The sequence below is a fragment of the Pungitius pungitius genome, chromosome 6 (assembly GCF_949316345.1).
Source record: "Pungitius pungitius chromosome 6, fPunPun2.1, whole genome shotgun sequence".
NCBI classification, from domain to species: domain Eukaryota; kingdom Metazoa; phylum Chordata; class Actinopteri; order Perciformes; family Gasterosteidae; genus Pungitius; species Pungitius pungitius.
The window spans coordinates 3,738,843-3,764,832 of record NC_084905.1 but is presented as its reverse complement, the minus strand read 5'-3'; the positions used below and the strand labels follow the sequence as shown (position 1 = coordinate 3,764,832).

The 25,990-nt window shown below is 43.0% G+C and overlaps 2 protein-coding genes across 3 annotated transcripts; one reads left to right on the top strand and one right to left on the bottom strand.

Moving 5' to 3' along the window:
• Positions 1-2,002: 2,002 nt before the first annotated feature.
• slc23a4 (solute carrier family 23 member 4) lies at positions 2,003-9,227 on the top strand. Of its 2 annotated transcripts, XM_037452113.2 has the most exons (13): positions 2,102-2,196; positions 2,558-2,611; positions 4,690-4,830; positions 5,155-5,312; positions 6,082-6,241; positions 6,737-6,918; positions 7,175-7,295; positions 7,386-7,542; positions 7,641-7,894; positions 8,011-8,175; positions 8,257-8,365; positions 8,456-8,551; positions 8,746-9,227. In XM_037452113.2, the coding sequence occupies exons 3-13, from the start codon at positions 4,738-4,740 to the stop codon at positions 9,006-9,008; spliced, it is 1,758 nt and encodes a 585-aa protein (XP_037308010.2). In that variant the 5' UTR covers positions 2,102-2,196; positions 2,558-2,611; positions 4,690-4,737; the 3' UTR covers positions 9,009-9,227. The 2 variants fall into 2 exon arrangements, with proteins under 2 accessions (XP_037308007.2, XP_037308010.2); XM_037452110.2 differs by lacking the exon at positions 2,558-2,611 and having other exon boundaries at positions 2,003-2,196.
• Positions 9,228-9,851: 624 nt separating this feature from the next.
• On the bottom strand, positions 9,852-13,276 carry LOC119196432 (protein FAM180A-like). Its single transcript, XM_037452114.2, has 3 exons — positions 13,133-13,276; positions 10,340-10,437; positions 9,852-10,259 (listed from the first exon to the last, which is right to left on the bottom strand). The coding sequence occupies exons 1-3, from the start codon at positions 13,251-13,253 to the stop codon at positions 9,930-9,932; spliced, it is 549 nt and encodes a 182-aa protein (XP_037308011.2). The 5' UTR covers positions 13,254-13,276; the 3' UTR covers positions 9,852-9,929.
• Positions 13,277-25,990: the final 12,714 nt, after the last annotated feature.

Sequence of the window (25,990 nt, the reverse complement as noted above, 5' to 3'; positions counted from 1 at the left end):
AGAAGGAAGAAGCTGAAAGTTGTTGTCCAAAGGAAATGGAGAAAGTTTTCCGTTGCAGCTGCACACAGACTCTGTAGCTGTGACTCACCGCTCAGCCTCCTGGACCATTTCACAACTTCATACAGAGAGTTTCTGTTTTTTACAGAGACATTCCAAAACCATGAAACCAAAGAAAAAGATCAAAACTATTCAAAAGTAGCCATCAGAGTTTTGTCAATCAGGAAACATGATTCTTTTTTAAACTCTTTACTTTCACTCTTGAGATCCATTTTCCTCCAAGTGAAACAAAGCTTTCACAAAGCAGCCATCCCGGGCCTTCACTCCATTCCATGTGATGGGTCCCTGTCGAGGATTCTGCCTCCAGTCACATGCTCTCAGAGCAGATGCACTTATGAAGTCTCTGTGCCGCTTCACTCATGGTTTGCAAGTTTCATGTTGACTCAATTTCCTTTCTCTATTGCATTAAGTGCCTTTTTTTAAAGCTTCCATTCCTTATTTTAGGAATTCTATAAGATGTTGTCATAGTGTGTATAATTATGCACAGACCTTTTGAGGAGAGCATTAATGTTAAAGATATTTATTAATTTGTTGTTTCCGCTTGCATGAAGGTCTTGAAAATGATTTGCTTGTTTTCTGTCAAATAGTCAGCTATGAACAGAAACATCTTGACAGCTTTTTGATGGGTTTGATGAAACTCTGTTCTGATGAGCATGGTCTCCAGTGCTAGAAATCTACTCAGTCCGATGGCCTGACCTTTCCACTAATAGGGTGGCATTTGTCGCTTGGATTGAAATGTCTCAACAACAATTAAATCAATTTGAAAGAAACATTTTGCAGCTAAAACACGACCACGTGGTCCTTATTTTTCCAGTACACCAAGTTCATTAATTAAATATATAAAATGATATATTGCAAAAAATAATGTATTAAATAGAAGGAGAAGCTAGTTCTATTATGAAAAAAACCCTCAAAGTTCCTATATTTCCTAAATTACTTTATGATTGAAGTTTACTTTAGGTCGTAACATGTTATAGACCAGCATCTTATTCAGGTGATACATGCCCAAGGAATGTTATTCTGTGAACTATGTATTAGGCCTATCTAAAATGCCCTTTTACAATGATGAAATAAGCTGTATAGGTCATTGCAGTACTAATCCACAAATGGTAAAACGTTAAACTTGATAAGCAGCAGCTCTGGGATTAATCTGTTCCTTTAATTACCTTTAATCTTAAGTAGCCTATTAAACGTTTCGTATTCCTCGTGGGGTCATGCAGCGGCCTGCTTGTCACCTGGACCTTCACATTGAAACAAGAAAACATGCAGCGGATATAATGGTGTATGGATGCCAATTGGGTTAAAATCTGAGCTTCCTGCCGCCGTAGCACGGCCTCCTTAACGAAGTAGCTGTGGGCCGCTATCAAACTCCCAATGTGGACTGATGAATGCATGTGGTACATTGTAGGGGAAGTAGAACTTTATGGTTAATGAATAAATGAAATCAACATTCACTGACCGTTGACCCATCATCAGTTAGAGATTTGCACCATGTGACAACATGTGATAGTCCGGAAGGTCTGTCCGCTATACAATAAATATCAGGTGATGGAATTGGAAGGAAAGTGAGCCAGAAAGAGCAAGAGGTGCATATGCCCGGGAGACTGGATTTCCCCTTTTCACTATCTCTCCCAAAATGTGACTTGACTTGTGTACTGCCTTGAAGGCTGTGCTCCTAAATCCCCCCCCTACATGAATTGCATCCTTTCATGCTCTAGTGTCTCAGAGGGGCTGTGTAATTAGATAAGGTTTGTGATTGAGGTAAAACCGAGAACGAGGAACAATGTGGTCCCCGGCATTGGCCAGTTGCAGTAACCGTCGTAACTGGGCTCACATGAGCTGCTGGTGGGACTCATTTCCGACAACAAGCCGAAGCCGCTCTCAAAACGAAACTCACCAAGGAGCAGCCCACCCTGTTCCCGGCTCCCTCCTCCCTGCAGTCTGTTGCTCCCCGTGTCAGACCCTGCACGTCTCTCTGCGTGTGTTCCCTCCTCTCGCGCTGCAGTTTGTTCACTTCACTTCACTTCACTTCACTTTTTTTTTTTTTTTTTTGCAATCCCACAACACCACCTCCCGGGGCTTTGGTTTGATATGACGTTAGGAAGGGACAGTAATGGTCATGGTATCGACGCGTTTGCAGTAAGTATAACTTTTGCTTAATTCTTTATCCGGAAAATGTTGAGAATTTTTTTTTACAAACGTGTATTGCAAAGCTAGGTGAAGTTACAATCCGATGCTTTCCTTTTTAAAGTGCGTAAGCTGGTGTGGAGACGTATTTATAAATGTTGCCCAGTTGTACCCTTTTAATCGCTCCTCTCACCGTAAAAAAAACACCGTCGCAAATACGGAAATACCATCCCGCCTGCGCTGCCAGCGGTAACCACGGGAACATTAGAAGAAAAGTTGATGAATGAATATGAATAAATAATCCTGGTCTGCTGGATTGTGTGACAGCAACAGTAGCGCACTCTCTTGGCTCTTGGTTTATTTTCCACTTCAGTGAAGGCTGCAGCGGGGCCGAGATCCTCCTTGAGGCAGCGGCAAGCAATGCCAAGTGAGTGCCAGTGGCAGGCAGTGCCAAGTGACTGCCAGTGGTAGGCAGTGCCAAGTGAGTGCCAGTGGTAGGCAGTGCCAAGCGAGTGCCAGTGGCATGCAGTGCCAAGTGACTGCCAGTGGCAGGCAGTGCCAAGTGAGTGCCAGTGGTAGGCAGTGGCAGGTGAGTGCCAGTGGCAGGCAGTGCCAAGTGAGTGCCAGTGGCAGGCAGTGCCAAGTGAGTGCCAAGTGAGTGCCAGTGGCAGGCAGTGCCAAGTGAGTGCCAGTGGTAGGCAGTGCCAAGTGAGTGCCAGTGGCAGGCAGTGGCAGGTGAGTGGCAGGCAGTGGCAGGTGAGTGCCAGTGGCAGGCAGTGCCAAGTGAGTGCCAGTGGCAGGCAGTGCCAAGTGAGTGCCAAGTGAGTGCCAGTGGCAGGCAGTGCCAAGTGAGTGCCAGTGGTAGGCAGTGCCAAGTGAGTGCCAGTGGCAGGCAGTGGCAGGTGAGTGGCAGGCAGTGGCAGGTGAGTGGCAAACGCCAGTAAATCAGTGGCAATTCCCTGACGACCCTCCCCCCGACCTACGGACCCCCCACCCCAGACCTGAGATCGAAGTGGGCGGTATCCGGTCCAAACCTAAAATTAGTTTAACACTCCTGCTCTAAGAAAACGGGGGCGGGGGGGCTCAGGTGTATTTACAGGCGTTTCTGGGAAAAACTCGGCTCTGCCACTGCCTGCCACAGACACCGTGCAACCATGTATATAAACCATAGATCGAATTATATTTAACAGTGTTAAAGGATGAGAAGATCTAATCACTTCAATTTTATATTGCCATTAAATCTGTTAGTATTTTGAAAATATGAAGCCTTAAATTGTGTCCATGTTATTCGCTCGTCCTTCAATTCTTATTCTAAGGAAGAATATCCTCCGTTACTGGGCCAGCAAAGCCGGATGCAGCTGCACCAACGAGATGTGGACTCACTAACATGAGAGTCACACTTTGGCACCAACAGGACCAGGAAGCTGCAGAGATGGAATGTGCTTTAACCAGATGTTGGTGTACTGCTGGACAGTGCTCTCAATAAATTGCCACCATTTTTCAAGATGGACTCAAATGCCTGATTGATGTTACAAGACATTGTCATCACTTGTGATGTTTATCTCTTTCGTCTACTTGTAAATAGGTCAAATACAGTGTAAGAGAGAGTGTGAAATTATGCCATGACCACCATATGTCCTTGTTGGGATGGGATGTGTTTGGTGTCCCACACACACAGCGTTTGGCACTCAGGTCAAAAAGTTCTGTTTTCTGTTCAGTTTTGGTCTTATGTCTCATGTTGGGTGTGTCTCCCACGTGACTTGTGGAAAACTCGTTCAAACGAAAAAAGGGTTTCTTATGGTGCTGTCAACAGCAGCTTTTTTCTTGCCACTCGTCCATTAAGGACAGGGCTACTAGTTGTCCTGTGGACTGATTCTGTCCACCTCCAGGGTTACCATGGGACTCCTGCTTTATCAAGGACATCACCGTCTACTCAGGATGAACGTGACCTTTGACATTGGTGATGATAGAGGAACTTACTCAAATGTACAACAAAAGAGGATGCTAATATTGTAAGACAACCTGTCCAAACATTTCTTTCTTCTACTAAATTACATTCCAGTGTCACTCAACTGCAATCTTTTTCCACATTTTGAGGGACATAACCAGGAATCAGGAATCATGAACATTTATTGCCAAAATATGTTAGAGATTCAATAGAGATTCAAAGACAATGACAACAAGACAGATCCGAAATAGAAATGGCATGTTCAATTTACAAATATACCGTTTTACAGATTAGGCTATGGGCTAGGGGATATAATAAACTATTTAAATAAAAGTAAAAGTTTGACCAGAGATCAGTCCAATGAGGGTGGGGTCATCCACTAACCTCAGGAGCTTGACGGACTGGTGACTGGAGGTGCAGCTGTTGGTGCACAGGGAGAAGAGCAGAGGGGAGAGAACGCAGCATGGGGGGGAAAAATGCAAAACCAAGCATTTTCATGTTTGATGTCTCGTGTGTTTTTAATTGGCCTCACTCTATCTCCGTCTTACCCGTTGAAGCTCGAGGGCCGCTTTTGCGATCTACCCGACAGAAAACGCGGAGAAGAAATGGACACGTCCGCGGAGGAGGAAAGCAACAAGCTTGTATATTGTGTGACGGACGTACCTCCCTGGTACCTGTGCATCATCCTCGGCATCCAGGTACGTCGGCAACGGCCTTTCAAAGGCATGTTTGACAACGAGGCCGTGTCCTTGTTCGGAGACGTATCATAGCTTCTGATTATTATGTAACAATGCAAACATGACAACAGGATTCGTGTGTTTAGCAGCTGTGATCTTTCAGACCTTCTTTGAAGAGATGACATAGTTGTACTTGCCCACATGAAACATTTCCATTTCTCTTTTCCATTACGGCATTCGTCATCAGTCATTTCAATTCTCTATGCCGTCCGCTGACTGTGTAAATATCCTTATACTCATCAGACATGATCATGATCTTTCCCCCTTCTTTTTTTTCCCTGTTAGCACTGTTTGACGGCGTTTGGGGGGATCATCGCAATCCCATTAATCCTGTCAAGGGGATTGTGTCTGCAGTTTGATGGCCTCACACAGAGCCACCTCATCAGCACCATATTCTTCGTCTCTGGTATTTGCACACTGCTGCAAGTTACTTTCGGCGTCAGGTAAGGAACTAATGGAGAGGTATTTTAACAAGCAGGAAAATGTTTGGGGGATAACTGTCAAAGGATCAAAAGGATCTTAACACCTCTTCTGTCAGAGTTCACTTATAGGGCAAGATAATATCCTACTGTGTTAGCAATCACAGATTTTATTTATGGGATGGCCAGAGGAAAAATGGAAAACTTACACATGGGTACTGATGTGTCCCTTTTGTGGAGAGACCACACACACATTAGAAAATGATGCAATGGCGGGTTTTTCCTAGAGAGACCTACAAACTCCAACCATGTTTTGTTGCTCTGATTTGCACTGTGTGTGTGCAGGCTGCCTGAATATTGGTGTCACAGTGGGATTACGGGAGGAATTTTAATCCTATTATGTTTGGAGTCTAGCTATTGCTAAATCGACATTCTCTGGCACAGTACCAATGTTGCTTTCTTTTCTTCATCCAAATACCTGGAGGTCACTTGTAAGGAAAACAGCAGGTTTATTAAACGGCATTTGGGTTTCTTTCTAGATGAAAACAGAAAGCTGTTTCTTAACATATTGTCCTATGAGTGTAAGTAATCAGGACTGTGTGAAGACTCTTGATGTGGACTTGGGAGGAGTGGCACCTGTCTCGCAAGTTTCATTTAAAAAAAAAAAAAAAAGGATTCTGGTTGTTGATTAACATCGTTACATCTGGCGTAAGAATGATATAGAAATCCTCCTTATCTTTTTCTCGGGCTCCCTTCTCTCAACTCACTCCCGATATCTCTTTGACATTTCCAGACTTCCCATCCTCCAAGGTGGCACATTCACACTGCTGGCTCCTTCAATGGCCATGCTGTCCATGCCAGAGTGGACATGTCCCGCTTGGACACAAAATGCCAGCCTAGTCAACACTTCCTCCACGGACTTCATAGAAGTGTGGCAGAGTCGAATGAGAGCTGTAAGAAGAAGAAACAAAAACATCTGATCTTTGTTCTAACGACCCACGGCGTAACTTTATTTTGTTCACTTGTAAAAAGGCCACTGGCACCCAACAATATTATTCTGCAGAGGTCTTTCCCCAAAAATGACTCAAGCATTGATGTACATCAGCGTTTTCCCTTTTGTTGTAAAGCATTCACTCTGTGAGAAGTTACATTGAGTTTTGCATTCGCTCTAACCTTTGCTTGTAATTATATAAAATTTGTATTACTGACCCACCAAATGTAGTGTTCCTTTATACATTTATTGCGGAACTCAGAGATTTACAAGGTTGTAACCATTGAAAACACCCGACTCTAATATTGTGTAGTGTAAAGTTCATTAGTAATCGCTTTCTCTCAAACCTGCCCTGTCATATGAATTAAATGTTGAATTCAAAAGCACCATTGGTCTAAAAAGTTATCGAATCTGTAATTTGCAAATATATTGTGTCATCGTGCTTGTCCTTCCACAGCTGCAGGGGTCCATTATGGTGGGCTCACTCTTCCAGGTGTTTGTTGGTTTCTCCGGCCTGATCGGCCTCTTCATGCGCTTCATTGGACCTCTCACCATCGCTCCCACTATCGCTCTCATTGGACTGTCCCTGTTTGACTCAGCTGGATCCAGTGCTGGGAACCACTGGGGCATCTCCAGCATGTGGGTAACATTCCCTCAGAAAGTGTCAGTTTAGAGTCCAGGCTTCAGAGTACAGAAAAGATAAAAGCAATTCATTTACAGTCTGACTTACTATTGTTTTTCTAATTTTATCATCACTCTCTGATTAGGTTGCATGCAACCCAAACATTATTCATTTAGGAAAATGAAGTTTTCTCTTAAAGAAGATTTCTTTCAGAAGAAGTTCATGCAAATTGAATGCCCTAAATAAGTTCTGTTAATGTCCTTGTCTCACCAGGACCATCGCCCTGATCATTCTGTTCTCCCAGTACCTCCGTCACATACCTGTGCCCTTCCCTGCGTTCAGCAAGGAGAAAAAGCTGCACACCTCCCGTGTTCACGTCTTTCAGATTCTCCCCGTAAGTAACGTCAAGCACGTGGTTGAGATGTAAGAAGTGAATTAAGAATTTTGTCTTTCAACTTTGTTCTTTTTTTCTTCGTGGCCCCAGGTTCTTCTTGGAATAACTCTTCCTTGGTTCATTTGCTACCTTTTGACGATCTACAACGTATTTCCCACTGAACCAAACCAGTATGGCTACCTGGCCCGTACCGATGTAAAGGGAGATGTTGTGAGCCAAGCTCCCTGGTTCAGTTTTCCGTACCCAGGTAACCCCAGCTGACTTTCAAACAAAAGAAGAATAGAATATAAACGGTTTGCAGTTTCTGAACTCTCTTTTTTCCTTATAATATAATCCAAACTTCAGGTCAGTGGGGGGTGCCGACGGTGAGCCTGGCAGGGGTGGTTGGCATCTTGGCCGGTGTGATCTCCTCCATGATAGAGTCTGTAGGAGACTACCACGCTTGCGCCAGGCTATCCGGGGCTCCACCTCCACCGAAACACGCCATCAACAGGGGGATTGGCATTGAGGGACTGGGCTGTCTGCTGGCCGGAGCCTGGGGCACAGGGAACGGCACGACGTCCTACAGCGAGAATGTCGGAGCCCTCGGAATTACAAAGGTAAGACAAGCCATGAGTAAATGTGGAGACTTCTCAAGTTTAACCAATGTATTTCATTTCTGGGTTTATTGATGTTGTTTAAAAGCCTTTTTACTGTCTACCTTCTCTTTTTGCAGGTCGGCAGTCGCATGGTGATTGTAGCCAGCGGAGTCTTAATGGTCGCTATGGGGGTGTTTGGCAAAGTGGCCGCCATATTCACCACGATCCCATCACCTGTGGTCGGAGGCATGTTCATGGTTATGTTCGGCGTCATCGCTGCAGCAGGAGTTTCTAATCTGCAGGTACACACTCTGAAATCTTGGGCGTTTCATTTAACTTGACCTAAATGTTGGTTTAATCCTTTTTTTCCCCCATATTCTCAGTATGTCGATATGAATTCGTCTCGAAACATCTTCATTTTTGGCTTCTCCATGTTCTCTGGTCTGGTCATTCCCAACTGGATATTTAAAAATTCCACAGCTATAGCTACAGGTACATGAACAAAATCCCACTGTATTATCTTTGAGTTGTCGATGAAGCACTCGGGTTTTGGACTCAATTCATTGAAACGTTTGTGTTCAGGTGTGATTGAACTCGACCAGGTGCTGCAGGTGCTTTTGACAACCAGTATGTTTGTGGGAGGTTTCTTTGGCTTCATATTAGACAACACCATTCCAGGTAACCTTCTATGTATTAGTATTATGTTTAAGTAATCTAAATCGTCTTATCAATGAAGGACAAATGTTCCAACAGCAAAAATATGCGACACTTCATATCGGTGATTAAGCCAGAGATCCAGCACAAAAGTCAAAGTGTCGTCTTTTGTAGTCGGGCATTAGCGCGGTTTAACACGTTCATCACGTGTCTAACAGGATCAAAGCATGAACGGGGCATCGTGGCGTGGAACAAAGCTCACGAGGACGACTCCAGCAACACGCTGGAGAGCGGGGACGTCTACAACCTGCCCTTTGGTATCAGCTCTTACTTGTCTTCTTCGTCCTGGCTCCGGTACGTCCCTTTCTGCCCTCCTGGTAAGCCCGACTCCTTGGACGGAGCAGACCTCGATGCCCTGGAGTCCAAGCAGCAACTTGGACCCCAACGGCCTTCCCAGATCATTGTTGGGGCTGCTCTGTGAGTTTTTTTTTGCTCACGCAGCATGCCCTCCAGCAATTAGGAATTCACCCAAAATGCATCATAGGCTCCTCAGTTCGGATTTCCCTTGTTTCGTGACACTTGTAATGCTGCGTTCACACCAAAAGCGAAGGGAATTATTCGCGCGAGTGGATTCCATGCAAAGTCAATGCACCGACGCGTCTGGTCACGAATGAGGCCATTTTAAAAAACGGGGGAGGGGGGGGGGGGGGGGGGGGCGCAAAAGACGCGGCGCGTTTGAGGGAAAAGGAACAAAGCGGATGAATTGCTTTTAAAGAAATATTTCAACTTGTGCGTTCGTTTCACGTTTGGTGTGAACTCAGCATAAATGAAAACGATTATGGAGAGAACTTGGCATAAACCTGATTAAGATTTGGTTTTCTTTTGGGAGTTACGTAAGTAGCCTACCTGATTATTAATAATTATTATCAATTATATACTGTATATATAACAAACTTACAAACATTTGAATTGAAGAGCATACCACCTGAGTAAAGCTAAGGTATTCTTTAGTTTCCTTGATATTGGATGTATTTGGTCTTCTCACAATCCTCACTTTTTTTTTTTAATTGCAATTAGCATATGAATCCTACAATTATTGTTTATGCAATGCCTCATATTTTCATTAACTTTACTTGGACAGTACATATTCTTTTGAGTTTGAGTTTGTATCCTTATGGTTAAAATGCACTTTGCTTTGGATAAAAGCATCAGCTAAATGACATGTAATGCAATGTAATATTTCAATAACAATGTGTTTATAAATTCACTTTTACTTATTTGTTAACGCTTTATTATATTTTCTAACAAGATTTCTCTGGGTGCACAAACCAAGACGACCCTCTAATCTCTTTAAAACAGAATTGAAAACAGGAGGCCATTGGGCAGCAACATCTGTATCCACTCAGCTATTCCCTGTCAGATCCAGCTGGATGGCTTTGTACAAACTAACAAAAGACTCGGCCCACATGCGCCGCTGGTGTTCATCGGAGGAATTGACCATCGCTTGGGAGGTGTACACCAAGGTCAGCAGGGTGCGCTCAAAGTCCTCCTGACGCAGGTGACCGGTGTGATGAGAAAGGCCAGCGATGAGCCTGAATACGTCGGATAGCTTCTTGGGAACGATCTCCTCGCAGATGACTTGCAGGCTTCTAGCCTTGCGTAGGGAAGCCAGCTCAGCGTCTTGCACCGAGAACTCTCCGCTTGCCTCGAAGGTAGCGCCGGTCAGCAGGATCTGGTAGACGAAAGGAAGTCAACGGTTGTATTATCCTGTATTTCACTTCAGCCACTCATTCGTGGATTCAAGTGTCTCACCTCAAATAAGAGATGAACGTCTTTGAAGGAGCTGTGGAAGGTGGGAATCGCCACACTGGTCAACCCTCTTTTAATTTTCCTTGCAGCTGGAAATAGAGCTAAAAAGAGATAGAGAGTGAGAATCAGGTACAATAGATACAAAGGTTTCTCTTGCAAAAGCTTCCACGTTTGTGTCTGGTAATTTACAGCTGTGGACACAAAGCGCTTCTAGACCCTGTCAATCCCCGAGACAAGCAGTCTGAACTAACTGAAGTGTTTGAGCACACTGTTCTCCTTCATCGGGCTCTCACCAGGAGATACCGCAGTTTAGATTAGATTAGAAACCTTTATGAGTTTCCCCATGTGGGAAAGAGAACAATAGACACAGTCCACAGAGCACAACGGACAAGAAACACACGAGACCAGAAGATGCCTTATAAAACAAGATCGACATCAGAAAGATGATAAACCTAAAGGTGTTCTTTCAAAAAGGAAACTTCTGCTGGGATGAAAGACCTTCTGAGTCGTTGGGTAGAACACTACCTGAGTCGCCCCACTGACTGAGCCGACGATGTGCTTTTAAAACTCTGTGACCTCTGACCTTACAGATGACTTCTACCTGCAGGCGATGAGACGTGACCTCGGACTTCAAAGGCAGCAGCGGAGTGATAGATGGTGTTTCAACGCGGATTGTACGACAGCGTGGAGATGATTCCAGCGTGTAGCGCACGTGGGCTTTGAATTTCAGGCTTATTTTCACAGAATGGGGGAAGCACAATAAAATCCTATGCGGTCCAAGGAATCTCCCCGGCGAAAGCCTTTTCCCATGTTGCTGGTTTTAGCACGAGGAAGTACAACCATATGTCAACATACACAAAAGTATACATCTCCCATATCAAATCCTTGTAATGCATCAGGGTATTTGCTCATTGGACGAATGAAATCATTTCACGACAAATATCGAGGGGAAGTCTATATGACAGAGAAATCAATTCCATAAATTTAGCAAATAACCGCACAAGTGACCAATCCAGACTTCAGAGATTTTGACCAATTGTTCTCAATTACTGTCCAGTAACATGTATGTCATATGGTCCAGATCATTACCTCATATTATCTTGATTAGACGTAGTCAGAGACTTACATTTCATAAATTGCAACTTTGTTTTAGGCATATACCAGAAATTCTAGGAAGAAGTGATTTAAACACACTATCCTTTCCTATTAGAGTTGATGCTATACACCTATTGCCTGTCCTGAAACTTGATGTCATTTTAAGTGGAGGAAAAGGCAACCAAAGTTATTCAATATTACTCATTATAACAACAAAAACAAACAATTCATTCATTGTCGGTTCGGTAAAATAAAAGCTGTTTGATATTGACTCAGTGTCAACAAGAGGGTGAATCAAAGCAGATTTCCTGGAGGCTCACACAGTGCATCTCTTCACGATGGAGGTAGGAATGCAGAGAAGAGCAACTCAAACAAACAATGAACTCAGACAGACAGGAAGCGAACCTGTCGGCACAAACTCGGGCCCGAGGCGGCGTGACGCGGCTGGACCCTGCTGCTCATGATGTCCTGTAATCTGAATCCAGAAAGGTCAAAAGGGCTCGTTCTATTTGATCATATTTTCCTTTTGTTGTGTCTGTTAAACTATGATTCAATACATTCTATTACCTTGAAGCACAGTGATGAAATGCTCATCATAAATTCTGAAAACATCTTTTATTAGATCAACCTTCCATATAAATTACTTTGAGTGTATTTGTTGCAAATTGGATGAGCCCAGCTGTAATCACACAGTGTGAGCGGATCCCAGAGCTCGTGTTCTGTGGATCCAAGTGGTAAAAAGAAGAGAATAATGAAGATCACAAGTTCTCTGTGCTTGGATCACATGGGACATGAGCAAAATCACGTGCTCGGCAGCCCCAGCTTGCAGTGAGAGGTCATTTTTTGGGAAACATTTGTTAAATACTGGTGTTTCCAGTTTTTTGTTATATTACTGCTTCAATTCTTTAATTTGTACTCCTGTCAATGGGGAAACGTCTGTTGCCAAAACCAGAAAGGCAACCACTAGGACGGTTTTACCTTAACTTACTAAATCACAAAAGAGCCGACCTTCTGAGATGAAAGGAATTCTTCCAATATCTCACAGTATGCTTTTCATTCACTGGAGGATATTAGTTTCCCCTCTTACATCACTTTTGGTACCTCCCTTGAATTAGAAACAGGTGCAGATGAGGTCTGAATCTGGTTGCTGTACCAGAGTGAAAAGGAAAGTCCTAAAAGGACACGGCATTAATGTCAGTGTGAGATGCTGACTGTTTGGTCCAATTCAATTCAAATGTTACTCTTAGTATTTTCACCGTTAAAGGCGATTGGTTCGTCAAAACCAAGCGAATTTCATGCTTCGGCCCTGCTGAATAACAGTGAAATGTCTGGGATGTTCTGGAGTCTAATGCATGACATCATTCCTGTCACAAGAGCATGCTTGTAAAATGTTTTTTCATTGGTATCCTTGTTTTCAGTAAAAACTACAGGGGAGGAGTTTGGCAGGAAGTCAAAGTGACGAGGATTGCTTTTTTTCAGCAAAACCAAAAAACACTACATTCAAGAGTGTTTCAATCACTGCTCTATAAACAGAACATTTTATTTAAATATTATATTGAAAGACCCTGAATCAAATGGCTACAATCTCATCAAAGCTCCAAGCTACGAAACAGGTGGATACAAGAACAATCCAGAAAATGTTAAAAACTAAAACATTTCTCTTCTCTGCACTGAAATACTGAGCTCCAGTTCAAGTCTTACCCTTATTGTGGTATTGGGTGACACCTGCTCTGATGCAGAAGTAGAAAAGGCCAACGATGGCCATCCTCCAGGGCAGCATGGCGGTCACTCTCTCGACGACGGGGACCTGCAGCCTCTCCATCCACTGTGTCTCTGCCTGTTTGCACACACTCCTCTCGCATGTCTTCCCTCCTCTTATAGTCCAGCGGTTCGATCCCTGCCGCTCCCTCACTCCCTCACGTCCTTCTCTGCCCCTCCCGTCCACAGCTGATGTGACTCTCTCTCTCTCCCCCTCTCTGCTTCTTGAAAGCTGACTCTCTTAATGCTTTCAGCTGGTTGTGATCAGGTTCACTATTTACAGGCGTATGTTGATGGCACTTATGTCCTTAGTCTATCACCTACAGTATGTCATCTTTTGTGGCGATGAGTCTTTGTGTAAAATACTCCATCTACTTATTGTCTCTTTACACAGGTCTTACTTTATGAGCCCTTTTCCTTCAGTGAAGGCTAAAACATGTACCGCTTTTTCAATGTAGCTTGTTATTTCATCACTTCGCACTTGTGGAAATAACGTAGTACACTTGTTGGAAGAAGCTGATGTTTGGTCTGCATCAAGTGCAAAAACAACGCGGGACCGATTTAGCTTGGCTGTCATTTGTGAGCTGAATAACTGTTCGGTTAAAACAGCATATTTATTGTCCCCTTGGGGATGTGCTTGTGTACCTAATAGGTCAAAGTCATTTTGGTTTTTACCCACAGGGGGTTGGTGCCAGGATGACCTACTGCAACCAGCTTAGTTTATGTTGTGCAGGAGGCCGAATGTGGAAAATGAACTGTCACACCCTGAGTGCAGCACAGAAATCATATTCAGAAAGAACACAAAGAGAGACTTTGTTCCCGTCCTGGCACATTTCAGCCTCTCCACAAGCTTTAGCAACAGCTACCACAAGTGCAGCCAAATGAAACAAGTTGTATTTAACACCAGTTTAAAGTTTTTTTTTTCATCTGGGCAAACAGGCTGAACGCAACACGACAGGCTTCATTTCCATCCTGCTGGCTCTCAGGAACTCCCGTGCCCGTTGGTGGGGATGATAATCGACGGAAGCTGTGCCCTCAGATTGAGACGTTGCGGTCGCGCTGCTGCAGAGGAATGCAAACACCGAACGGGGCAAGAGAGGCCGTGTCCTCTGGGAAACCTCCGAGAGTTACAGCAGACTCAACTTGAACAAACGCGTGATATTCGGTAAATTCAATGAAGGAGTTGTTCTAGGCTGCACACCGAGTCGTTTACTCTCCTGCGTGTGTGTGTGCTCGAGGAGTGACTCTGGTGGCGCCCTGGGACAGGACCGCGCCTTTGATTAGCTTGAGATGGAAATCGAAGGGTCTGGTGGTTAGTGATAATGTGCCAGTAACAATGATGACCGAGGTTGGACGTTTACAGTTTAACGTCACACTTGGACTTCTTCTTTTGCAGTGGGGAAGGTAATAAAAGTTTAAAGGCAGGAGAAGAGGACAGGGCTTGGCTGCAGTCGATAGCACGGCGATGTCACCGTCTAATCCAGTAAGACTTAATGAGGCAGCTGTGTGGCCTGTTTACCACTGGTGGGGCTTTCCATTGGCTCATTCTGTAGAACTAAAAATATTTAGTTTTTTGGAGAAAATCACATATGCTATGGAGACATACAGTATTTTGGTACGAACATAATGTAGTATTTGTGTATGTGTGTCTACTGACATTTATAATTATCAAAGTACAACACGTGATACTAGGTGACACCTTGGTGACAAGAGTTGGTGCCAGGATGACCTTCCAAGAAGCACGTTTAGTGGAAACTCAGAGTTCGTTCACCATGAGATGAGGGAAACTCTGGGTCGTCTGTTTCAGAAAGGGAGGTAACTAAACATCAGGGTGAGTCGCCATGGTAACTGAGCCTGTGAACCTAACCTGGTTCGGGAGCAGGTTTTCATCGTGGACATGCTCTCACATCCGAGCACATTGTCTGCCTAGTATTATGTTTTTTTCCTTTACAACATCAGTGAAGGAGAATATTAGTAAAGCTCCTGTATGCAAAATAAAGTTTGAAACGTCTTTTAAACGTTCCCTGGACACAAACCAGTGAGACACATTAAGAGGAGATCCACAGGCAGGGCCGGCTCCAGCCCATTGGCTGCCCCTGGCAGGATAATTCTAGCTATCCATCCGTCAGTCGAATGAGTAAATTTAGACGTTTGAATATACTTATAAATATAATCATTAACATTTTTTTTAGCATCTTATAGATATAACAAACTAAACATTCGCTGACTGTATGACAACAAACCCAGAGTTAATCTGTATAGGCCTTTCGAATGTGGCATTCTAACAGTGTAAAAAATGTAATTTTCCCCCTGGGAATTAGTAAAACGTATGGATTATGATTAGTGTGAACATTAAATATTAACTGACATCACTTTATTGGAAATTAAGCGTTGACCCGAGCAGCAGTTTTCTCCCACGTTTCTCTGTCTTTTGCTGCCGTAGCGTGTTGCTTTGTTTTCTAATTACGGTTCATACTCGCCGTACACTTGCATTAATATTTCCAGCTCAACTGGGGTGACGCATCCTGACCGATTGTTTGAGGTCGTTGCCATGGTAAATCGTCGTTTCATGGCTCCTTTCATGCCGCCTTCATTGCACGCGCTCAACTCTGAGTCAACCTACTCAGAGTTGATTGAATTAACTTCAAAACCGCTGTTCTGAAACCCCAAACTCAGTTTCCTATATCAGGGTAAATCAAGTCAGAGTTTAGGGCTTGATTTAGAGTTTGTTGAACCTCCTACCCCTGGTGGTGTGGTGATTAACACTGTCGACACACAGCAAGAAGGTCCTGGATTCAACTCCACCCAGTGGCCTTTCTGGTGACCGATCCAGGGTGTACCCTGTCTGAATTTCATCCTTGCATTTAAAAAAATAATTGTATATCCTAATTTTTCCTCTTTTTAGTACAAGTAAAGGGCATTTCACCAGTTTTACACAGGCTACTCAGATTACTCATCATGAGGAGTACAACTCGTTTTTAAAAACATGTTTTGCAACTGACCCTTGACCTCCTTATGGATCAGAATAACCCTGTTGAAACTACAACTCATTGCGCATTCGTCAGATATTGTGTGACAAAATATATTTCAAAGAATTTCCGCTTTGCCGATATTGGACTGAGAACCCACAATGCAACACAACATTAAATCACATGCCCCCTTTGAACCTCAAAAGAATAATAGTAAATCCTTACATATGTAATATACACACCCATCCACTAGATGGCCGTATTTCTCTACTTTTTCTTTAACTTACGGGGGGGGCCTGGCAAAAAAACGTAGAATACCCAAAAACCAACAAGATAAAGATGAAAATGATTAAACAATGTGATCGTGCATCAATCACTTAACTCAAGAAATACTTGAGTCACTTAACTCAAAAACACATACTCATGGCAAACTATTTGATATCTACACATCCTGGGCATTGGCCATTTCACAGCCTGGTACTGCAGACATCCCAGATTTTCCACAGACCATCTGTCCTCACCACGAGGTTGTATTGTGTTCTGCTGTCTTCAGGCCAACCCAGTTTATGATCCGTTCAGCCACCCCCTTGCTTTTTTAATGACACTAACTTTATCATTTTTTGACTTCTGGGACACGGCCCCCCCGACAAGATTTCCTGCTGGCGTAGCAATGTGTCACAGAGTTAGACTGTCAATCCCTTTGTCCATCTGTTCCTCGTAGACACAGAGCATGCGAGAACAGCCATGACTGTAATTAACTGCATGGTGAAGTTCAAAAATCCCCACAGCTGCAGCCAAAACGTGACTTTGTGTAACAGTTTGCATCGAAAATAGCGACGTGGGAACGAAACAGACCAGAGGACATTTACGGGGCTTTGACAAATGACCTGTGTTTTTTGCTTTTGGGGTTTAAGTTGCAAGAAATATCCAGGACATCAAACTGCATTGTTTCAGAGCCATGAGAATAAATCTAAATGGTCTGATGGTCTTTCTGTCTCTCGGGTTTTAGGGAGACACAAAGACAGATAGAGCAAGAAAGAAAATATATGTTTAGCAGCGCTTTGTGTGGGAATAAGTTAACAGCTGGTTGAAATCTGCAGAGAATTTATGTAATTGTATGTAAGTAGTATGCTCCTCAGGAAAGAGTCTTTTTATGTAAAACAATACACCACAAATGCCAAAACTAAGTAATCAAAAAACAAATAAACGTATGTGAAAATACAAACTACAAATGTATTTTTCTTCCTTACAGTTTGATTTTCATGAAGCTCATCACTGCACACGCCATCTGGGGATTAGTATCAGCATAAGGAAACAAAAACTTCATCCGACATCTGCTTTTCATTTTATTTTTATTTGACACACGCAGTTCCATTCACAAATGGGGTGACATCCATTTGAATTCAACTCCATGGCCTCTCTTTACACTAAACGTGTCTAGAACTTCCACACATTATGTTTTACGAGCAAATCCTCAAAGCAAACTGTTTCATCCACTGAAGTTTTTCGTAGATGTTGGTCTTGCATGCTCCGGCTGCAGACAAAGACACACTCTGCCTCCAAATTCTGGACCCATCTCCTCCCCTTATCTCCGAGGACAACAGGTGAGCTGTCTGCAGCGCCTCAGTCGTGCCCCTCACCACTCGCATTCAGCCCTCGGTGTGGATTTTCACTTCTCCTTCTCCTTTTAATTTCACGGTATTTTATTCCTCGTTTACACATCAAGTTCCTCTTTCCCTCAGTTACCGATTTAAGTAGAAGTGCACACCTAGTGGTGGGAAGTATGTTACATGTAGTGATGTTTAGTGTAGAATTGTAGTTTGTGTGATGTTAGATAGTAGATATGACATTTGTATGTTAGATGAAGTGAATGCATTATAATCAATAACCATTTATAGTCATGTAAATCATATAAATACTGTACACATTAACATCCTGTCACGATGTAATGTTAAAACCTGGGGACAGAAGCGAATTTCCGCCCTTTATGAATTTCTCCCAATTTTATCCCCAAAAGAGGGTTTTTGGGGAGTTTTTTCTTCTGTCAGGTATTGGATAGGCAACTGGATGCAAGACAGCCGAGTGAGGCAAAGTACTGCACCACATAAACTGTGATAAACCATGAAGAACTGTGATCTTTTATGTTGTGTTGTAATTGAAGTGTACTAGTTATAAGATGAAGACAAACTGGATGCTATGTTATATTCACTCATTGAGGCATAAAGCCAAATGTTTCTACATAGAGTGTATTGGATTGTGAGGGAGACATAAGACAGAGGTTTCAGGTTACTGCAGCAGATTCACACCTTGATGTGAAGAAGATGAACCGGGAGGAGACACTTTGAAGAAGAAGCTAATGACAAATCGAATGCACCTAAAACATAACCCCCCCCGGGAGTTTTCAAAATACCAAATACCAGTTCTCTATTTCGCGAAATACATCACTGTTCACATTGTATTTCATTTTGTAAATTGTATTCCTTTTTGTATCACATTGTATCACTTTGTTTAGTTATTAAATACTTTTTGGTTTTTAAAATTTGAGCCAGGTGACTCTTTTGATTCATCGTAGTGCCATCTCCCTCGAGGGGCCTTCAGAACCCTAACACCTCCTCATTCTCATCCCTGTTCATCGGCCTCGACCTTGACATTTACCATCCACCTTCAACCATCTTCCTTAAAGATCAGAGGAATCAAACATCGGGGCTGTTGATACAATGACGATAAAGTCACACACAAAAAACACTTTTTTTTTCATTTTTCTTTTGGTACTGAAAAGGGAATACTTTGGTTTACAGCCAGCTGACTTCCATCCCTTTGAAGCAAGCTTGGTTTCACCTCCTTCTGCTAGTTGAGCTGCAGTAATGGCTCTATAATCTGGGCAAGTGACCATGGGGATCTGTTCCAGGCTGCGGAGGCCGTTGCAGTTCAAGGCCATTACCTCTGTTTTAACTGCGACTCCTGCTGGGAGCCGGGAAGTGGGGTCTGGTTGCATACGGGCCAAAAAGGAAATCATTTATTTAATCATAAAACAAAATATTACAAAGAAAAATAAGGGTCTGTAAAACTGCTCGGTACACAGTAAAATAGTTTCATACATTCACACACTTTGATATATTTAGAATGAGCCGGCAGACTGTCACACAAGCACAATGAAATATCAATACCATCAAATAGACTATGAGGCTGGTGTTTACGTTCAGTGTTGCCACGGTTACTTTGAAAAAGAAATCTGATTACTGACTACTGAGTACTCCTTTAAAAAGTAACTTAGTTAATTTACAGATTTCTTGATTTTCATTTTGGTTATCATCATGCATGCCTTTCTAAACAGGATTCAGTTAGATTTTGTCAAACCCATCGATAACTTACACCCAGAAGCTGATTGTATTGGGCAGCAGCGACAATTTGTTGCATACGCCTCCTTTTGAGAGTTGCCCAATAGAAACCACATATTATTCAGCTGGGCGGGACGCCGGGACCTGGCTGGAAGAAGTGCTTTTTTGGGTGTGTGAGAGCTGGAGTTGAGACATTGTCAGCGGAGTTTAACTTAACGACAAGAAACAGCTGGCCCATTCCAACTGCCCTCTATGGCTTTTTGGACATGCCATCTTATTTGCTTCATCTGTACAAAAGTAAAAACCCATTTTGAAAGGGTAACTTAAAGTAAAACCCGGCTAACCCCCTTTTCCTTCGTCCAGATGTGAGATGAGCGCGGCCTTTCCTGCAGCACCGACTGCGTACTTTCAGGCATGCAGCCCAAACTACGCTCACTTCCCGCGAGAGGCAGCGAGTATAATACAACACTACTTCCTGTCTGGACTTTCAAAATAAAACCAAAGCGTCAACCCAGATCCGTAGAACTCCTCGTTAATGGCTCTTTCAATGAACACTGATGAGACATTTCTGCCACCGGTTTGGATTCGATGGGCATTTATTGTAAACACAATGATAGACAGACATTCCGTGGAGGAAAGGGCTGAAGCACAGCAGCTACTGAGGAGATCATATTATTATAATATATTTTGGGCAATATTGAACAATACTTTACTGATTACTGGTTTGGACATACTAATGCGTTATATTACTCGGTACTGAAAAAGGTGGTCATATTAGAAGTAAGTAAGTAAGCATCACTGTTTATGTTGCCCCAGTTCATTTGTCATGTTGATCAATATCCTAAGGATTTATCATTAAATCATTAAAGTTACGATTAAGGCTACTGATCTCCTATATGGGCTCTTTCAGGCTAATGGAGATAATATTTGTCTCTGTTGATTTATTGTCTCCTTCATTCTTACTTCTACCTTTAATCCACTTGATCTGAGCTCTCTCTGTTTTTGTCTCTATTTCTTTTCTTCCATTTTCCTCCTGCTTTCTTGCCATGCTAGTGGCATGACATAGGAGACCGTCTCAATCAGTCAGAACTGAAATATGGACTGGATATGCCACTCCTTTTGTGTTTTGTGCTTAGCGTGCTTAGCGTGCAAAGGTCCCAACCATCAGGCTGCACCACAGAAAGAATAAATATATATATTTTCTTGTCATTTGACTTTTTTGAAAAACGTTTATTTTGGTCGCTTATTTTATCGTGTTCATCAGCCACACCTTCAAGACCGGTGTGCAAAATATTGTCTAACACGAAAAAAACGTCCTTGAGGCCCGCGTATGGCCCCGAGGAGACGCTGGCATGGCTATAGTTGGTCTTTCTTCACATATTCTTCCACAGAGTCTTACTTCCTGAGTCTCTGACCTTGGGCCTTGTCTAGTCAATCCGCTGTCTTTCCCCACACAAGAAGGCAACTCACTCCGACCTTCCTGCGAGAACGTACAGGTTCAATCCTCGCCAGGGACGATTTTAAGCTTGTGGAATTGGGCTAGAGATGTGAAATGATTGTTTTCACAGCTGCGCACTTGGCGCCTGTGCTTTGGGCTGCAGTGAGCGTTATGTACAGTATCAGACGAGCTGCGCTGAAAAGGGGGGGGGGGGAGATTCTCGGAGTGATCTGTTACAGTGAACGGGCCAAGGTGTGCTGCAGCCTACACGCGAGATGAGATGAGGGTTGGTTGCAGGTGATTGATGGCGTTGCCTGCAGCGCTGTCATTGAGTAATTGACCTGAAGTCGCCCGAGTTGTTAGTATTGAATCAAGCATGTGTAATGAAATCATGGACCCGGGCGGCGCTAAGCGCAGGGATCCAGCCACAATGAAGCAAGAGCGACGAGGTGACTGCTGCACTGGTGTTTCTTGCCCCTCTGTGTGTGGGTATCCCGGTTGGACATCAGTGGGAGACAGAGACAGTACAATAACCCAAGTTACAATGTATCAAGCACAACAAATTGAAATCTAAACTTACAAGTAACAGCAGTGCATAGAGTAAATAAAAGGTGGAAAACTGCAGTATTTTGTAGATGTTCTGCCTCTGTTGATTGTTGATGCCTACAATACTGTACCAGAAGTTTACAGTTCTGCCAAAGCAATCAAAGGTAGATGGGTAATAATGAAAATGCCTCACATGGATGACTGCACAGGCTTTTTGCTAAACTCATTGTTTTACTGGAATCCGATTTGTGCAATCTCAGCAATAATTCCTCCGTCACATGCAACACAGTTTCAATCAAAACACTATTCCCGTCCACGGGAATGTTGGGTGGATGCCTCACTCTGCCTGTGGTCTGACCTCTTACACGCACTAAAAGGATGCTTTGGTACTTCACTCTTAGTCATTTTCTTGCTCTTCTATTGTCATGTGTCAGTGAAGTATGCGTCATGGAAACAAAACGAGGAATATAGAACGCATAACAACTACATTTTTGATTTAACTCGGGATATTGAAACGATGTTATACGCAATCGCAGATGGACACCCTGGCTAACAGGTCTCCCGGTGGGCGTAAAAGTTAAATGGTCAGTAATTTGACTCATGGTAGAAACAAGGATATGGCCAACAGACTGATTGTAAGAAAAGGATATCTGACCTCTGGTTAGATGGTTAAATCTCTACTGGGAGGAAACAGCTCAATGCAATCGTGTCATTATGCTTCAAACTAAAATCTAGATCTTGAAGTATTGCTGTTACTATTGAATAGAAATTGGTTGCCGTCCACCGTCGCTTAGCTTGTAGCTAATTATTTACTCTCTATGTGTTTTTTTTTTAACGGAGAAGAGGCAATAGTTCCTCTTCGCACTCTGCCAATTTCCAAACGTTGCATACTGTGTAACTGTAACTCAATTGTCTGGAAAAAATAAACAAACAAAGCACTTACTTTGTTTCATGGCCTCATCTAATGCAGAATCTCATTAGGCAGTGCAGTTGGACAGGTTGTTAGTTCCTAAGAGGGTGGAATACTTAAGATAATGATTTCAAAACATACTTCCATATAAAATGAAGGCCAGATTGTCTAGGACGCCGGTAATGACAAAGATTATGTCATTGGAATACGTACAAAACAAACGAATGAAGCCAATGATTCAGCCTCCTCCAGAACAAGTGGATGAACATACCCAATGGAATTACTTGCATTGAATTATTTCCTCTGCTTTGTCAGGAGGGAGGGAGTAGCGCCTCACTAAAGTGTCACTGAAGGATTCCTGCGTGTTGTTGTAGCTTCACCTGTTCGTTACCACCGTGGGGGAGCCACGCCCCGTCCTCCCTGACGGTGTCTACGTGGACGTCAGCGGCCCACGGAGCCCCTCCTTCGGTGTGGAAGTGGAAGGTCACGTGAGGGAGCAGCTGTTGTCACAGAGAGGGGTGATAAAGCAACCATGATGTTACGAATCACCTCGCAACATTGTGTTGTCAAACCCGAACCAGGCTCGAGTTACTTCACCCTTTTTAAAAAAAATTGTGTTTAGATGATTAAATTGAATCACGAAATGTACATTTCTGTGTAGAACTGATCAAATGATGCAGCAGATTTGAACCATTTAAATGATTTAAGGACACTGTCTGTGTAATTAGTGTAGAATTTGTCCCAGAAGAAGTCTGGGAGGAAGTAGTTACACAGGTTTCCCTGTCTGTTTGGACACAGAATGCTATAAAGATTCAGACCTCCCGCTGCTTAAATCAAATTCTGCCACAACTTGGCCTCCAACCAAGTGCATGCTGGGACTTAAACCAGACCCCTGTGACCGTGAGATGGAGTAAGAAAGTAAATAAACATATGTAAATGTAAACTTTTGTCTGTGTTGAAGGTTCTGCTGGTCAGAGTCACTACGGGAGGAGCAGCTGAGAACTTGAAAATTATGTTAATAGCCAGTGATAATATCTCTACAGCTAAAGAATCCCCCACTTCCAGTCCCGTTCACACGAGCAATACGTCTGAAATGTTCAGGAAAATTCCCTGCATGTGTTTTGGAAGCATGGTGACGTCTTTAACATGTTACTTCAGCAGAAAGTACATTTTGTGTGTGGTATCCATACCTTTCGAATAACCCTCATTTATACCATCATCCAAATTGATGGACAAAACAATAGTACATTAAAGCAGACCTTTCATGTTGTTCAAAGACAATCCTTGGTCTTGGTTAATTATAACAACTTGTCACAAGTCACAAAAAACGAGAGACAAAGCAAAGTCAGTATTGGAGAAAAAAAACACCTCATGTTTCTGTATCATTTAAAACAGACCCAATGACTGTTAATACTTAAGACATAAATGCCTTTAAATATAATATTCACTGTATTTCGTAGTAACCTGGTACCTTTATACAGATTACTTCTGTCTGTCTTAAGACATGAGAATTGTCCTCCATACTTGTGTTGTGGGGAAACGCACCAGTTCTCCCATAAGACGATGACTCCCACCCAATGCTCGTCAGTCTTATTTCCACTAAAGTGTTTTCTCTCTCTCTAGACTGCATCCTCCCTCCTCCCCCTCCACTCATCCCGCCCCCCCCCCCCTTTTCTGTCCCTTCCTAGTTTTTCCCCTCCGTCCTTCCAGCGAAGCTTCATCACATCTGATGACTCGGATGTTGGGAGTCAGGGGAGGTGCAACCAGTTTACATTCATTTATTCACCACTGCAGGCAATAAAGAAATACTTTTAGTTCACAAACCAATGATTTAGATTCCAAGACATGTGCATTTAGTCTCTACTGTAAATCCCTGGCTCTGTTTTCAGTGTGTGCGGCCTTGTGCTGATCTCCTGACTGTTTGTATTGTAGCACAAATAAATATGCTTAACACGTGGGTTTGTTCTGCGCTCATGGCACTGTATTCACAACACTAGTTTTAGACCAGAATGAAGGATGTATCGCATTTTCAACTCAAATTTAAAGAGCAGCGGTTCCAAGGCTTTTATCTCCAAAGCATGATGGAAGAAAGTGTGGGAATATTGTATACTTTTTGTCCTGATTTTGTCACATTCTGTATCTAAAACAAACAAATCACGTACAAGTCAGCCACACCATGACATGTTGCCTCATAACCATTGAAGTAGACTCTGTAGTTTATCTTGAGTCAATCCCACATTTAATGTTCTTCTGTAAATAGTCTCGGTTCTACTACATCATGTTTGTGTAAAACGGGCAATCCATCATTTATGAATCACGAAACACATAATAGACACGCAAGAATAAAAGGTGCACGCCTTATTTTTCTCGTCTTCTCCCTCAACCGGCCCATCTTGTCCTTTGGATGTCCTTTAATTCCCAAAGAATTCTGTCAACCTTAAGTCATGTTTTTTATTGTCCACTGTAGATGTTTCCCACAATGTAAGCAGTATAGGGAGGGTTACCTCTTCAATATATATATACATACTTCACCATTTATAAACAAGTTTCCACATAATAAATCTCATTATCTGTAAAAACAGAAAAATACCTCTTTTCCAGGTTTGCGCTCTGTCCGCCGGCGTCTTTCCTGTCCCTGACCTCAGAGGTCAACAGAGCATAATGAGCGTATTCTCCAGTTTCTGCCTCTCGCTGTAGCGTGTGTGTGTGTGTGTGTGTGTGTTGCAAAATATCCCCGCTGATGCTCCTTTAATGTGACTCCCAGACTGTGAGTTTTTCCACTGGCGTATATATTTAGGCACAAATGCAGTGACAGTGACTTATAGCGAAGGGGACACAGGAATGGCTGCAGAAATCTCACTGATTCTGATCAGCGTTCAGCCGGAGCTCTGCTGTTAAACAGTCAAACATCAATGTCTCAAAGGCGGATGTGCACGAGTTGGAGTCTCGTGGCTGATGACATCTCTGCCAAACACCATTACCCGATCCACGATGCTCCTCGTAGGATTTAAATAATCACGTGCGCATTAGCACTGGATACCACAGGCGGAGTTTGGTGAACCTCATTAACGTTGCCCAGAGAGAAAAGACTTCTTTTAAAACCTCCGAATGGACTGTAAGTGGCGGCTAGCCGATAAAGCCTTTTTTTTGTCCTCACACAAGCTGTCAGCAGGTTCCCTCTGTTGTTTTCCTGAGAGTCACTTTTGATTCAACACACAATCCATTCTAATAGAGAGCGGCGAATGCACAGCAGTGAAGCTGAAGTTCTGATTTGAAAGAAAACCAAGGATTGCCAAGGATACGTATGGAGTTACTGCATTTAAAATGAACACAGTCGGAGAGAGAGATTAGGTCTGGCAGCGCTTACTCTAGTACCATTATTATTTTGACAACACATCCAAACAATCCTCTTAAATGTGTCCATGAAAAAAACTAACATTTTCAACATTTTCCATAATGTTAACACACTTGTTTTACCTATTTTCTCGGTATATTGCATACTATTTGGATTATAATAAGCCAACTGTGACTTGTATATATACTATAGACCAGAGGATATGTTTATTTTTTACCCTCCATGTGTGGCGTCTACTCAGCAAT